This window comes from Capra hircus, chromosome 21 (genome assembly GCF_001704415.2).
Source record: "Capra hircus breed San Clemente chromosome 21, ASM170441v1, whole genome shotgun sequence".
Lineage (NCBI taxonomy): Eukaryota > Metazoa > Chordata > Mammalia > Artiodactyla > Bovidae > Capra > Capra hircus.
The window spans coordinates 41,392,278-41,407,753 of NC_030828.1; the positions used below are offsets into that span (position 1 = coordinate 41,392,278).

Sequence of the window (15,476 nt, forward strand, 5' to 3'; positions counted from 1 at the left end):
TATAATAGACAAACAATGAGGTCCTACTGTATAGCACAGGGCACTATACTCAATATTTTTTAATAACTTACAAAGGGAAAAGAATCTGAAAAAAAATACATATATACACATACACACTGTATCACTTTGCTATACACTTGAAACTAACTCACACTGTAAACAACTATATACTTCAGTTAAAAGAAAAGATACTCTAATTTAAACATTCTAGAATCTTCGAAAAACAGAGACAGAAGACAACTAAATTAGGTGTAACCCTCCAGCCACCTAATTCAGTAAGTAAAACAATTTACTGGCTGTTCTTTCTCAAGTGATCCACACTGGGAGATGCTAAACCTTTATAAAGATCAATTTCAACTCTCACTACAAGAAAAGTCAGGGAGATGGAAATTATTGCTCCCTAATGTATGATCTTGGAAAAATTCTTCCAGCATTTTCTTAGTTTCCAGAGCACTGTCCTCATTACATACTGTGAAGATAAAACTAGGTATCTGTTGAAGGTTCTTGAAGCATCTTGGGCCAGGAAAGCTATAGAAAGACACAGTAGTTATTTTCAAATCTACTATTTCTCTTGCTTTTTCTTGCTTGTTCTAGCCTCCTGGGAAATGAAACAAACTTGGGTGTCATCTTCTGCTTAATAACCTTTCATGTAGTTGAAACTGCTATTCTCCACAAGTACCTCAAGCAAATTTTTTCTTTAAAGGAGAATTGCCTGAACTATAAAATAGCAATCTAGGGCTGTGAGTCAGCATTTCACCCACACACATCAAAATGATTTAAAATAGGTAACACATAATCTTTTTGAAAGACATACACTTCTTTGGAGAAATTCTGAGAAAATTGGAGTTTGCAAGTTTATGAATAGTTTATTACATTTCAATAAGTGTATTGTGAATCAATAAAGCAAAAGTTCAGGACAATGAGCTCACTACCAAGCAAATTATTGATCCTTAAGTTCTAAAATAGAATAGTACAGGAAGCATACAGAGAAAATAGGATTTTTTTTCTTAAGACACTTTAAGAATCTAAGGAACCCAATCCTAAAGAAATTGTATAAGACACAAAGAATTTTCAATAGCTACTGAAGATATTTATTCAACTCAATTTTTCATCTTTTGATAATTAGAAACACTATTTCATTTTCACTCTTTAAAATATCTGATTCAAGTCAAAGGAGTTTGCAAAATATGAATAATACCTTTTATTGATTCATTTGTTCTTTCAACTTCTTACAGATCTTCTTCTCTTAGCTTTGAGAAGCCTACCTTACTGGCTATTTATATCACTGTCTTAGCTTGGGCTGTTAGAACAAAATACCATACACTTACGGTGGCTTAAACAACAGAAATTTATTTTCCTATAGCTCTGCAGGCTAGAAGTTCAAGATCGGGGCACCAGCATGGTCAGTTTCTGGTAAAGGTTCTCTTCCTTGTTAGTAAAAGGGCCCCTTCTCACTGAATCTTCACATGGCCGGAAGAGAAAGGGTGAGTTAAATTCTCCGGTGTTTCTTCTTATGAGGACACTAATCCCATCATGAGGGCACCCACTCTCATGATCTATTAACCCTGATTACCTTCCAAAGGCCCCATCTACAAATACCATTGGGAGACTTGGGAAACTTCAACATATAAATTTTGAGGAGGGAGGACACAAAAATACACTAAAAGAAAAAATGACACTGGGTCCAAATCACTAAGTCAATAAAACGGAATAAACAAATCAACTTGGTTTCAAGTAACTCTAGTAGAAAGCTTCCCTTTTTATTCCTATTATATAGCAATCTAAATCAACAAGAAAAGAACTTCCTAAAAAAATTATGAACACTAATTTAATTAAACAGTAACTTTTAAAAACCAAAGACAAACAATATGACACACACTGTTTTGGTAAAAAACTGAAAAACAGAATATTAACCAAGAATATTAAACAAAAGCAACTTTTAGTCCCCTATCCCCTGTTCGTGTATCAACTAAAGATTCTTAAAATAACTTAAAGCACTTGGGTAGTCTTGGAAAGTAATATTAAAATGCACATAACATTTTTGCATTACATTTTCATAGACAATATTAGAAGAATAGTAAATTGCATAGTCTTTTATTCAAAATATGGAAATCTAGAATATTAAAACAAATTTGACAAAATTATAATTGTTTTGTGCTGGGTTTTACCTAGTTTTAACACAAACAGTGATTTTTATTACGTACCACACATATTTGAGGGCATAAGAAATATATTTTTATAGATCGTAAAAATGCTTCACTGCAAAAAGCTTAAATACAACTCTCTAGGAACGCTTCCATGTTCTTATCAATGACCATAAAGTGAAGAGAAGGATTTTTCAAATTGCTGAGTGTCAGTGTAGGGGAAAGTGGGATGGAAGGTGACTGAGATCCACAGTTATGTGACTGGCAAGGTCATCCAATTAGGAGGCTGCAGAGTTGTGGATGGAACCCAGGATTTTCTTATCTAAAAATGCTGCAGATTAGTGTACTCAAGAAGAAGGGGCTAGGGAATCTAATTACGGCTGTCGAAACTTTCAAAACTCAATTAGGTGTGTGTACGGTCCATTGGTGTCGAGCTTTAACACCTGCCTATTGCCGTAAGTACCGTGTTTCACGACAACCCCAGCTTCAGCACACTTGCTATTAGCAGCTAATTCTTTTTTACAGAGATTCACAAATTGGGAATAAAGTTCTAATCCCTCTTCTTTTCCAGAGTTACAGTGATACTGCATGCTTCTTCCTTTTACTCTACCCCCAAGGGTGGCTTGAGGGATGATAAGAATGTTGCCAGGTAGATCCAATATAGAGACGTGCTTGCCATTTTCTGTTTCACTTAATTTCACATTTAACAGTGTATTAACTGGGTGGGGAAGAAAGGGAAAACATTTTAAAGTAAAAAACAAACATGAAGAAAAACAACAATCTTCTACTCAGCAAATTTCATGTTGAAAATTCAGTTTGTCAGCTCATGCTTCTAACCCAAAGTCTCCATGTAGATTTCAAAAATGGCTTCAGTAAGCTAAATGATCTAAGCATGAAAAACAAGGAAGATTTCAAGCAGAAAATGGCGTGATGTTTTAAATCTGACTTGGCAGTTAGGATCTTCCTGCAATAAAATCATCCAGAAAAGACTACAGAATTAACCATATACCAGAACTTAAAATATTGCTTCCCTGAGGGATATATGAGAAGACTTTGCCTTTTTGTTCCTTTTTATATCTCAAAGCAAATCCTACTGGGAAAGACCGTGACAGATCCTCTACACACATATTATGCTTTATAACAAAGAATATTTAATAAAAACCTTAGTGCATTTATTATTTTAAACTTAGTTGCCTAGAGTTCTAAGCTGAAACAAAGATTCCAGGTTCAATTCTGTTACAATCTAGCTGATTTTGTAGTTTTATAACCTCAAAGGCATTATTAACATAGACTAATCATTTAATCAATACAAATATCACCAGTGGGAGAAGGATAAAGGTGAAAGGTAGAATCATCAGAAATTCATTGTCAAAAAAATAAAACAAAATAAAATTCATTGTCAACTGGAAAAGTAAATCCAAAGGCACAGTTACTGGCATTATCTTCACATACATACAGGAAAATATGAGATTATTACTTTTATGCCATTTATTAAAGTACACTCACAGCTAGTAAGAAGTGTCAAAATAACCATAAATATTTATGTGAGCTAAAAAAAAAATCTAAACTTAGAGAACTTTTACATTTCAACACTGGCCAGTTTTCAAAACAATAAGCAAAAGAAATGCCTAATATAAAACTCAGGGTCTTTCTACCTCTACAAAGGGTATAACTTCTGCTTGTAGTCCTGAGAGGACGCAAATGGTAAAAGAATTACTGAAACCTCACATTCCTTTGTGAATAATCAGGCTTGAAAAGCTATGGTTTCTGGTGAGGTATCAATGATTTCAATTTTAGAAAGCCTGTAGCAAATATCAGCAAGGATTCAGTAAGGCTTTTACTCTACAAATCAAGGAATTAACCTGGTGAAAACCTGCCAAGGTGAACACCCAAATGAATTTCTAAGCTATGCATTAAGCACTATCAATTTTCATTTAACTAATACCTATTTTAAAATACTTCTAATTTTCTCTATTATAAATAGGATTTTGCTATATAGCCAGCAGTCCCTATTGATTGCTTTTAAGGAAATTCTAATTCTCCAGAGCATTTCATTCCACAGAAATCACTACCCAGCTATCCAGGCCTCAGGCCAGTGACAGACTAAGAAAGCAATTTTGAAATAATAGGCCAGAAAGGTAAATGTAATTTATTATACTTCCATATACCTCCCTCTACTGGCTCTGAGAATTCTATTAGTGCTGTTGGCATACAAATATGGGCTTCCCCTATTGCTCAAGCAGTAATGAATCTGCCTTTAATGCAGGAGACACAGGAGATGGGGGTTCAATTCCCCAGTCAGGAAGATTCCGCTGGAGGAGGAAATGGCAACCTACTCCAGTATTCTTGCTGGAAAATCCCACAGACAGAGCAGTCTGTCCAGAATTGCAGAGTCAGACACAAGTAACTGTGCATGCATTGATGATTGATAATGCAAATATCAGTTGTTATTGTTGCTTAGTTGTTAAGTCACATCTGACTCTTTTGGGACCCCATGGACTGTAGCCCACCAGGATCTTCTGAACATGCATTCTCCATGCAAGAATACTGGAGTTGGTTGCCATGCCCTCCTCCACGGGATCTTCCCAACCCAGGGATTGAACCTGTATCTCCTGCATTGCAGGCAGATTCTTTACCACTGAGCCACCAATATCAGCATGTAGAAGTAAATACAAATACAAATGTCAGTAAGTAGAATTAAAATGAGACGATGAATTAATGGCATCTAGGGGCTTCCTTTGGGGCTCAGCTGGTAAGGAATGTGCCTGTGATGTGGGAGACCTGGGTTCAATCCGTGGGTTAGGAAGATCCCCTGGAGAAGGGAAAGGCTACCCACTCTGGAGAATTCCATGGACTGTACTGTCCATGGTGTCACAAAGAATCAGACACAACTGAGTGACTTTCACTTTCATTTCACTTTCACTTTTTAGAAACTCAAGTATCTCTAATGATGAACATGGGAAGCAAAGCTTTGACAGGGCTCCTGAATCTCTGTCCAATTATACTGAAGATGAACTGAGGGAGATTATGCACATTTCTATTTCAGACTTTACGGCTGTAACTGGTTGTTATGTTCCCAAGAGGTACATGATTTGACTGGAAAAATCTGAATCCATGTAGTAAGTATGAGGCGGGCTGTTTAGGAGAATCCCGTCACACTGGCTTACTTTGCCTCCTGGAATAGAGGGAAGTACAAGCTACTTTTATCAATAATAGATGGACTTGTTTTGCTTATAACTCACACCAGTAGAATGTGATTCTTAAGAGTCACAGTTCCTTACTGAGAATCATGATATATAAAAGCTTTGTGTTACAGACTGTCCACTAGAAGAGTTAAGGCGGACTTTTAACTGACCACAATCTCATGCACATATTCAAAGTAAACTCAGAAAGACATACATGTATGTACACAGGATATAATTACTACATAACAAAATGTGGCTTGGGTTTGGCTGGTTCATTTTGCCTTATTATAATTAGGATCCATTTAAGAATATATAAAAACAACTTTAGAAAGTCAACATTAAGTCATGAAAAAAATGCCTTTCCTGTTTTTGAAGATTTTTACTATATACTTTTAAAGGTTAATAAGGCCTTAATTCAAAGCAGAAACAGACAGAATGCCCAATATCTAAGCATTAAATCCCTGCAATCATCCTAACAAAATATCTCATTTTATTTTCTCTTTAAACACTTTAAAGCGCCCTATTACCCTCCAGATTCAAATTTCAAACTATTACAGTTACTGGCTTTCCATCCTTATCTATCACAGGCCCTTCTCAAGTCTAGTTTTCAACTTCTGACAAAGTTGTCAAACATGTTTGATGTCTCAGCATAAAATCTCCTCTAGAAGCTTTAGCCCTTTGTTCAAGTTGTTCTTCACTGGGCTATTAACGCTTGAGTTCCACTGTTCAAAGCTCTTCTAGGTTAATTAACTTCTGCCTGCTTCAATTACCTATCTGTATAGTTTATGTGTACGTGTTAGTCACTTAGTCATGTCCAGCTCTTTGTGATCCCATGGACTGCTTCCCGCCAGGCTCCTCTGTTCTTGGGATTTTCAGGCAAGAATACTGAAGTGGGTAGCCATTGCTTTCTCCAGGGCATCTTCCTGATCTGGGGATCGAACCTCGTTTCCTGCATTGCAGGCAGATTCTTTACCATCTGAGCTACCTTCTTATTAATCTAACTAATGGGTATTGCCTTTACTAATGAAGAGAAAGATAACCTGTCCCCAACTTTAGGGACAGCTCCGCTATTTCAGGCTTTTTTTTTGGACATAATTATTCTATCAAATACTGTCTTGAGATAGCATATGGTTTGATTTGGCATATCTACACCTATGTAATTATCAAAGGAATGTGCAGTGGCATAGACTATTTACAACACTGGGAAGATGGAGGCAGGTAAATTATGCCTGCAGAGATGCCCGAACACTGACTCTGTCTTCTCTGCCCCTCGAGGAGGTGTGACTATGGTGACACCAAACTTGATTCAAGAATATTTATATGCATTTCCTACAAAGAATTTACAGAATGTAAATTTTTCCATAATAATGATATAAGCCTGATCTACACAGATTTGAACCACATCTTGCATATACAGTGTCACCTACATGCCCCTGTTGGGGCCTCTAAGAGATAGGTAAACTATATTAAGAAATGCAGCATCTGTTTCTCTCTGTGTGGCCACCCTGCTTCCATAAGTTTCTGTATCCTTGGCTAAATCTTGCTGTGTTGTCTCTGTGTGTTTTTGTACAGTCTTCTAAACCAGTCCATCAGCCATCCGAAAAGCTGCAGATATTTTAAAAGAATTCCACCATACTTGCTTACATTAAGCTTTGGAACAAAAAAATAAATAAAGTCAACAACAGTACACAGAGTTAAGTCATTTATAACTTATATACCTATATAATAGAAGATTGCAATCTTTGCCCCTTCTGGTTCATCTATTGCTATTCACTCTCACTCTTATAAAACAAATAATACTAAACACATACCCATTTTGGGAAGAAGTTCTTTATCAGCTCCCTTGAAAAAGCACACGTAGATCACTAATCCTCTTTGAACCTAGGAGAAACCACAATAAACTCAGATCAGAAACTTCTATAGAGAGATGCAGAGGAAAATGAATAAAATTTTACAGCTGTTATAGGTAAGAGGTTAAACGCAGAAGAAGAGAAATAACTTTTTACAACAGACTTGATTCCTTAAATATGTGAGAAAATAAAGTATTTTTCTATATTCAATCACCTCAGTTATCACTTCTTTCAAAAATTAAGTTAAAAATACAGTCAAGATAAGTGTTTTCATAAGGTACATTCCTAGAAGTAAGACCCCTGGGTGATTTTAAAATCCAGATAAACCTGGTGAACTCAACGAACTTTAAAAAAATAAATTGATGGCACCTAAAAAAAAAACCAAACAAAAAAAAACACCAAACAGCCAAGAGCAGTGAAGACCCCAAGTTATACCTTCAAACCTCTAATCAAAATCATTAGGATTATGAACTAGACTTCCCCTCCTCAAGTAAAGCTGACAGATTTAGAAACATTCAGTTTTGCGGAGGCTTATTCATTCAACATCAAATGAATTCACATAATATCAGATATGACTGATGTATAAACAACATCGTGACTTACATGTCTTTTGACATCATCATTCTTCGTTCTTACTAATCCATTTACTTGTAAATAATAAAAATAAGTAAGGGTCTGATTCTATTGCAATAAACTCCAAGAAATTTCTGTCCTATTATTTTTTTGTTACTTTTGTTAATTCTTTAAACACACACAGTGATTAAACCTTGGAAATCACATTCATATTAAGTTCTACATCAAGAGGTTGTCTGTTATCAGGAATGTAAGCTTATTTTGTATGATGACTTGGACATTTCTTTCTTAGTTCTTGTAGGAGAGAGACTATATGGAAAGAAGACATTTGATAAATGACTTTCATTTTGCTGCAAAGTGAATCATTAAATTTTTTATTTTGTAGATTAACCTTTTGAGTCCAAGAGCTATTATGAAGATTAAAGGAGTTAATATCTGTAGAGTACTTAGAACAGTGCCTGGTTCATAGTAAGAGCTATATAATTGCTTATTAAGTACGTGAAAAGAAATTTAAGGACTGAAACACAATTTATTTTACATCTGAACTCCCAAAGCACTTCATAGACTGTTTTGTACATGATAGGGGCTCTGTTGAGTACATTTAAGTTCAACTTTACCTTATAGGCTCTATGTGTTATCTAAATAGTCTTCTAAATAAATATAAACACAGCTCTGCATTCACACCTGATCTATCTGGATAGGAAGTAACCTTCTACAAGTGTGATTGTCTTTCAGAGGACTAAGGTGAAGCTGGGGAGAAGGAAGACATATCTCATTGTTCTATCAGCCCTTTGACCCTCTCCCAAAGCTCCTCAGTAAAATAGCTTCATCCCTCCCATCAAAAAAAAAAATTAAATAGTGCTCTTGGAACAAGCAAGTGTCTCCAGTGCACACCCACAGTAAGGGGGTGGCAGGTGGAATGATTCAGATACCTGCACCACTGTCACAGCCCTCTCTCCTGGGATTGTTTTGGCACAGGGCAAAATTTTTCAAGCACATTCATATTTGGACACATATTATGAGGGGAAGCTCAGAGTAGACTCCGGTTCAATCCCTGGGTTGCGAAGATTCCTTGGAGAAGGAAATGGCAACCCACTCCAGACTTCTTGCCTGAAAAATCCCTTGGACAGAAGAGCCTGGTGGGTTACAGTCCATGGGGTTGTAAGAGTCTGACATGACTTAATAACTAAACAACATCAGATTTAAGCATCTAATTACTGGCATGAATAAATGCCTGTTCTTATCACTCACCACATACCACTCTTCATTCAGGTATTTTCTTTTAGTTTATCACAACAATAGCTCTTAAATTGTGACCTACAAATTCCCCTCTTCAAAACAGAATCACTTTCCTTATAGCTTCTTTTGGTATAAACAGAGCATTTCAAATATATAGAGAAGTACAGATAATTCTCACTTTAGGTTAAAAAAGTTCATGCCTCCCAGGAAAAAAAAACATTACTGTGAGAGCAAAGATCTAAATGAGTGAAACCAACAATATGCAAAGTAACCTTCAAATCTTTGTGACAATTAAAAAAGAAAGCTTTTAAAAAATTATAACTATTAACAGAATGGAGGATGCTTGAGAAAGAGGAAAGTATTTACTCTCTAATTACTTGTCAACTCTTTATACTAATTTAACCATGTGTGGGAGTGGAAGAGAAAGCTTTAAAATAGCTTTTAAAGTTTATAAACACACTGATAGTTTGGCAGGCTGCAATAAACTATTTGATTTTGCATAAGGTGATGTGACATGAAGCATATAAAAACATAAAGAGGCATGGAAGAAATCTAAATGATTAATAGTTTGGGATTTATAATCCCCTGAAGCATATATAAAAATAGGCAACTCTTTGGAGAGGATGGCCAAAAACAAAGAATAAAATTTCAAAGTAAGGGAGATAAATTTTTAAAAGGCCATAACAAAAGAAACAAGAAATGAATTTTTGAGAAAGAAAAAGGGAGGGCAAAAATACAGGAATGTTTATGCTTATAAATACTCAGTATTTCAAAACTACCAGAGGGTAACAGATTGTGATGTAATAATAGTCATCCACATACGGTCTATGTGTTGTATTTAAAATAATAACTAAGATTGTGTTACAGAGTGCTAGATCTGGGATGGAATTCAGCAGATGAGTGAATGAAATGATCCATTAAAGCTTCCCAGTACCTACAAAAGTTTTAATTATTATTATTACAAGTTTTTCCCCTTCTGCGAGTGGTCCTGCTAAGTCACTTCAGTGGTGCCCAACTCTGTGAGACGCCATGGACGGCAGCCCATCAGGCTCCTCTGTCCATGCCATTCTGCAGGCAAGAATACTGGAGTGGGTTGCCATGCCCTCCTCCAAGGGATCTTCTCCACCCAGGGATCGAATCTGCAAATCTTACATCTCCTGCATTGGTAGGCGAGTTCTTTACCATTGAGCCACCAGGGAAGACCTCCCTTCATTTCAGCTTACTCCAAAAATAAGTCAGGGCCTCAAAGAACATGTTTTTGCATGGAATTTTGCATATGGGCAGGCTGTCTTAAAAAGGCAAATATTCAAGTCGAAGGACATTTGGCGTAAATGTTCAAAATTCTTTGGAGGAAATGGGTTTGATAACAGTGCAACTTTTAAAGTAGTGGTCTTTGTTCCTAACGTGAAAAAAGTCAAAATTTTAAGTTTCTTGAGAAAGGAAGTTTCATGGGCAATCTCATTAGTGTGCTAACACCTAGCTGCACCCAACATAAGACGGAATTCGACGGGATCTGGAGTACAAGTCAAAACAGATCTTCAGTGTTTGCAACAAGTCTAACCTAGAAGCTCGAATCAGACCACCACAAGTTACCAGCAGCCCCAGCAAGGCGCCGGGAGTGACAGGCTTTTAGCTCTTTTGAAGCAAGAGGTCTGAGACTACTAGGCCTAAAGTACACAGAGCTCACGTAGATCGTTTGAGAGGAAGTTCAAATTCCCGGGGTCCCTCTTAATCTCCTCTGGGAGTCCGAGGGAGAAGGGGCCGGAGCCAGTGATGCAAGACTGAGGAGAAAGGCAAGGCCAGACAGGCACTAACGGCAACACTGGGAGGACGGGCCAGGAGTCCAGCGCCGACCGCACCACCTGCCAGGCGCCAGGAGGCTGGGTCGGAGTGACAGCGGGGTACGAATCACCGGGACAGCGCGGTGAGAACCGCCCCTGCGCGCCACAGGACAACCAGAGCTGCGGGGCCAACGTTACCTCCACCCATTCGGCCTCGACGTCCCCCTCGGCCGGGCGTACTTGCAGCCGGGCGTGCAGGCACTGCTGCAGGAGAGCCCGGGCCTGAGGCGTTCTGCCACTGTCAGCCATGGCTCAAGCTGCGTGGATATCCCACAGGTTCCGGCCTCGCGCAGCACACGCCGGCCCGCAGCGCTCAGGGAGGATGGGGCGGGGCGCGACGAGAAGGAGGATCATCCTGGTCGCTCGTGGCCCCGCCTCCAGGGGGCGGGGCCTTTGCCTGGCTCTCCGGTGGCCCGGATGTGCGGGCTTCACAGCTCTGTCTATACAATGTTTACGTGTACCCCAACCTACAACTCGGTAGAAGACGCTCAGTGGATACTTTTAAAAGAGTTTAAGGACCCAGTGGTTCTCTTCCCTGCATACCTTTTTAAGACACATTTTTCATCTCAGAACGCGTAAGTTTCCAAACGTTGAAAAAAATTAAATCTGCATAAATCCATATTATGTTCATTATGAAGATAGGTAAATAGAACGAGTTAATTGAATCACAAAACAAGCGTAGGTGAAACTGAAAGGTATAATAAATCTTTCAAAAAATTTGCTTACCCCAATCAGTAAAGCAACGCTGCCGCCTTAATGCTATATAAATCATTCTGTTCTCGCGGTTGTGGAAAGGTATTGGTAGGCTATATGAATACATATTTTAACATCAGTCTTTTAGAGAATATCCTTGGTAAAAATATTCTTATCCAAGAAAGCTTGTGATTGTTAATAAATTTTAAACATGCTCCTAATGGTAAAAACTATATATTCTGTGGTGTTTCCTGTAAGTACATATTAGAGTATATGTAAAATTAAATACTTGATTTTCTTTCCCACATAACGTATTCCTTGAACCTGCATCAGATTAGCATTATTCTTCTGTGGGCTTGAAGGGTTTAGATGAGGAATAATAGTGTTACCCTGACTGCATTACCCAGGTCATTGATTTGGGCTCAACTGGCACAATATGCCTATACATTTCAGTCTGTTGTTTTAGAAGATGACATCACTGACAGTGTTGCTACCCATACAAAGTAGTGTGATTGAAGAAAATAATCCGTGTGTAATTAAAGGTCCTTTCTACACAGAATTGAAACTGCCTGTTTGCTGGTTATCTTGCAGGCTGCCTGCACACTTTTGTAAAAACAGCAAAATCTCATATTATCTCTGCTGCATTGCAGGGGCTCATACATTTGTTGACATTTGTCTGCAAAGCACAGACAAGTTGCATTGTCTGCACTTTTATGTCTCTATTCTCTTTCACTCCCAGACTCAAGTTTTACAGGGCTTGAAGGAATTTTGTCATAGGGGTGCTTAACCTTGACCTTGAATGAGAGAGGACTTCATGTCCATTTGTATATGGATGTAGGAGATAGGGAAGTCTCTTGAAAATAGTCTATGGTTCCCAGAAATTTTTACACAATGGAGGGACTTCAGCAAATTGGGGAATCCTTCCTGTGAATAGATGGAGTCTGGTGGGTAATGGTTAGCCTCTCAGAAAACAACAGTTACTTTTATTTTTTTATTTTATTTTTTTTAATTTTTTAATTTTTTTTATTTTTTAATTTTTAAAATCTTTAATTCTTACATGCGTTCCCAAACATGAACCCCCCTCCCACCTCCCTCCCCACAACAGTTACTTTTAAATCTTTATGTTGGGTGCTGATCTTATTCTTTCCTTCTACCTGCAGAGGGCAGTAGAGAGTAGGCACCAAAGAGTATTTACTTTTCTGTATTTGTTTTTTTGGAACCTCTAACCTCATTCCACAGAGAATTTAAAAAGTCAGCTATACCTGCAATAAAATAGTGAAATGTGAATAAAAATAAAGCATAGGAAGTAAAGGGAAATGGAATTATGTCAGTTGCAATGTGGGAAATTGAAAACAGACAAGACTGTTTTTGACTGGAGTGCTGAGCTGATAATGTAGCAAAGTTTTCACAGATATGTAACTGTAATTTTTGTTATGAGACAGTTATGTTCATCATGTGTAATTCTGAGGTGGAGCATGTTGTACAATTTTCTTCAAGTTAGATGTAAAAGGCAAAGCACAACATTAAGTTGGCTCTAGAGGAAGGTTAACTGGAATGTAAAGAGAGCTTTGCCTTGTGAGAATACAAGAAATCACTGGGCAGAAATAGTTCTGAAACACAGTGCTGAAAGGAGACCATCTGGATAGCGTGTTAGTTAGAATGCATTCCAGGCCCTCTGAAATGTATAATAATTTAGAGTTATTTTAAGTGATTTAATTCATTCAAGTTGGCTGCCCAAAATTTTAACGCTCAGAAGTGTTTCACAAACATAAAAAAATTGAGAACCACTTCTGAAAGATCCCTTGCAGCTGATAGTCAGCTTCCTGATTGCAACAAGGAGTAGTCTGTTTCATCATTCTTGGAATGAGCGGAGCTTTTCCTAAGATTTAGCTCTAAAATGAGCCTCTCGCCTGAGGCTTTACATGGAAATGTTAATCAGTAGAAAAGGAACACCGAGAGAGAGATGTTTCATTTCAGGGAAAGCTGGAAGAAACCTAACCCCCCCTACTTCAAAGCTTAGAGAAGTTTCTTTTTCCTCAGCGCTTAGGGAGGCGATAGGGTTATAAGGAATTGGTTCATACTAACTAAAATGCATGTAAATTGGGATAGAGCCAGAATACTGATGGATTTATTTGTAGAATAAGAAATATTGCTGTCGTGGAGTGGAAATTCTCACATAAGGCATGATCAGCACATTTTCTCCTGTGGTCAAGCAGAGTTTACTAGATTATATTCAGAAGTGTCTTTACTAATTTACTGTAAGAGACAGTCACTCTTCCACCAAGGCGTCTAAAACTGAGGTGTGAAAGACCCATGTGAATTCTGGCTTCAAGACACTTGGCACATGCATTAATACTGTGAGGAAAAAGGAAACACACATATTTAAATAAGAACTTTAAGTGAAAACTCCAAAGGCAAATGTTCCAATCATAACCATATATTTTTGTCACCATATATTTTTGTCATGGCATTAATTCAGTTGAAGTCTCTCCAAGATGAAAATATGAGGCCTGGTAAGATGATAGGTCCCACCTAAGAGTTGTGTGTGCTGTGTGCTGAATTGCTTTAGCCATGTCTGACTCTTTGCGACCCTTTGGACCATAGCCCACAGGCTCCTCTGTCCATAGGATTCTCCAGGCAAGAATACTGGAGTGGGTTGCCATTTCCTTTTCTAGGGATTTTCCCAACCCAGGGATCGAACGAACCCATGTCGCTTATGTCTCTTGCTGAGTCCCTTTTTAACATGAATAGTTTGTACAAACAGGTAGGAAATGGAATTGAGTTTGGAACCTGATATTGATTGTTCTTTTGTTCATCTTGCTTTTTTAAATTCTTATTTTATTACTGCACCATTTGCTGGTATGTTGCCTAGGTAACGTAACATAGCAAGTGCTTTTAACTCTAAGGCAATGATGTATGTCTTTGGCAGTCTGTAGAGTTTCCCCAGGGCAGGCTGATAAATTATCTTCATCTTTGGGTTATTTTTCAGTTCACAGTGTTGTGATAACTTAGCAAAGCATTACATAACCTTTTTAATATTTGTATGTGAAGTGAAAGTGAAGTTGCTCAGTCGTGTCCGACTCTTTGCGACCCCATAGACTGTAGCCTACCAGGCTCCTCTTTCCCTGGGATTTTCTAGGCAATAGTATTGGAGTGGATTGCCATTTCCTTCTCCAGGGGATCTTCCCAAGGCTCAAACCCAGGTCTCCCGCATTGTAGACAGACGCTTTACCGTCTGAGCCACCAGGGAAGTCCTTAATAATATTTATATATGTCTATCAAATGAGGCCAGCCTGTTGTAAGGGCTTTTTAAAATAATTTTGACACCTGAATCCTTTATAGAAAAAAATTGTAAACGATTTTGAAATGGGCAAAAAGATTTCTAGGTATCTTTTTAACAGAATGCTGGAGCATCAGAGATTCACCTAGCCCTAGAGGGCCATACAGGATTGGTTTGTTTTTCTTTTCTCTTTTTAGGATTTGTCTGTGACTAGATTATCTTACAACTCTGTAGAAATAGAAGTTAACTCTTTGCATACTGATAGTAAGCAAATCATTCCTGTCTGTAAAAGTGTAAATTTTGATTATTACTCTGTGGATATGTTTTGCCAGGTTTGCATCTGTTTGTAAATTCATTTCTGCATTCTTTACCTGAATATAAATATGCAACACCTTGAGTATTTTTTTCCCCTCTCTTTCTAATAAACTTTAAATTTTAGAATAGTACCACAGAAAGTTATCCCTCACCTGATTTCTCCTGTTATTAATATCTTAAATTACTATGGTATATTTGTCACAACTAAGAAATCAGCACTGGTGTATTAATTAAACTCCATACTTTATTCAGATTTATTAGTTTTTTCCTAAATCCTTTTTTTTTTTTGTATCCCATCCAGGATACCACAATGTATTTAACCATCATATTTCCTTAGGTCATGACAGTTTCTCAGA

At 37.6% G+C, this 15,476-nt stretch overlaps 1 protein-coding gene across 1 annotated transcript; it reads right to left on the reverse strand.

Moving 5' to 3' along the window:
* On the reverse strand, window positions 1,077-11,192 carry DTD2 (D-tyrosyl-tRNA deacylase 2 (putative)). Its single transcript, XM_005695216.3, has 3 exons — window positions 10,971-11,192; window positions 7,141-7,210; window positions 1,077-2,862 (listed from the first exon to the last, which is right to left on the reverse strand). Exons 1-3 carry the CDS (start codon window positions 11,079-11,081, stop codon window positions 2,537-2,539), a joined length of 507 nt encoding a protein of 168 aa, XP_005695273.1. The 5' UTR covers window positions 11,082-11,192; the 3' UTR covers window positions 1,077-2,536.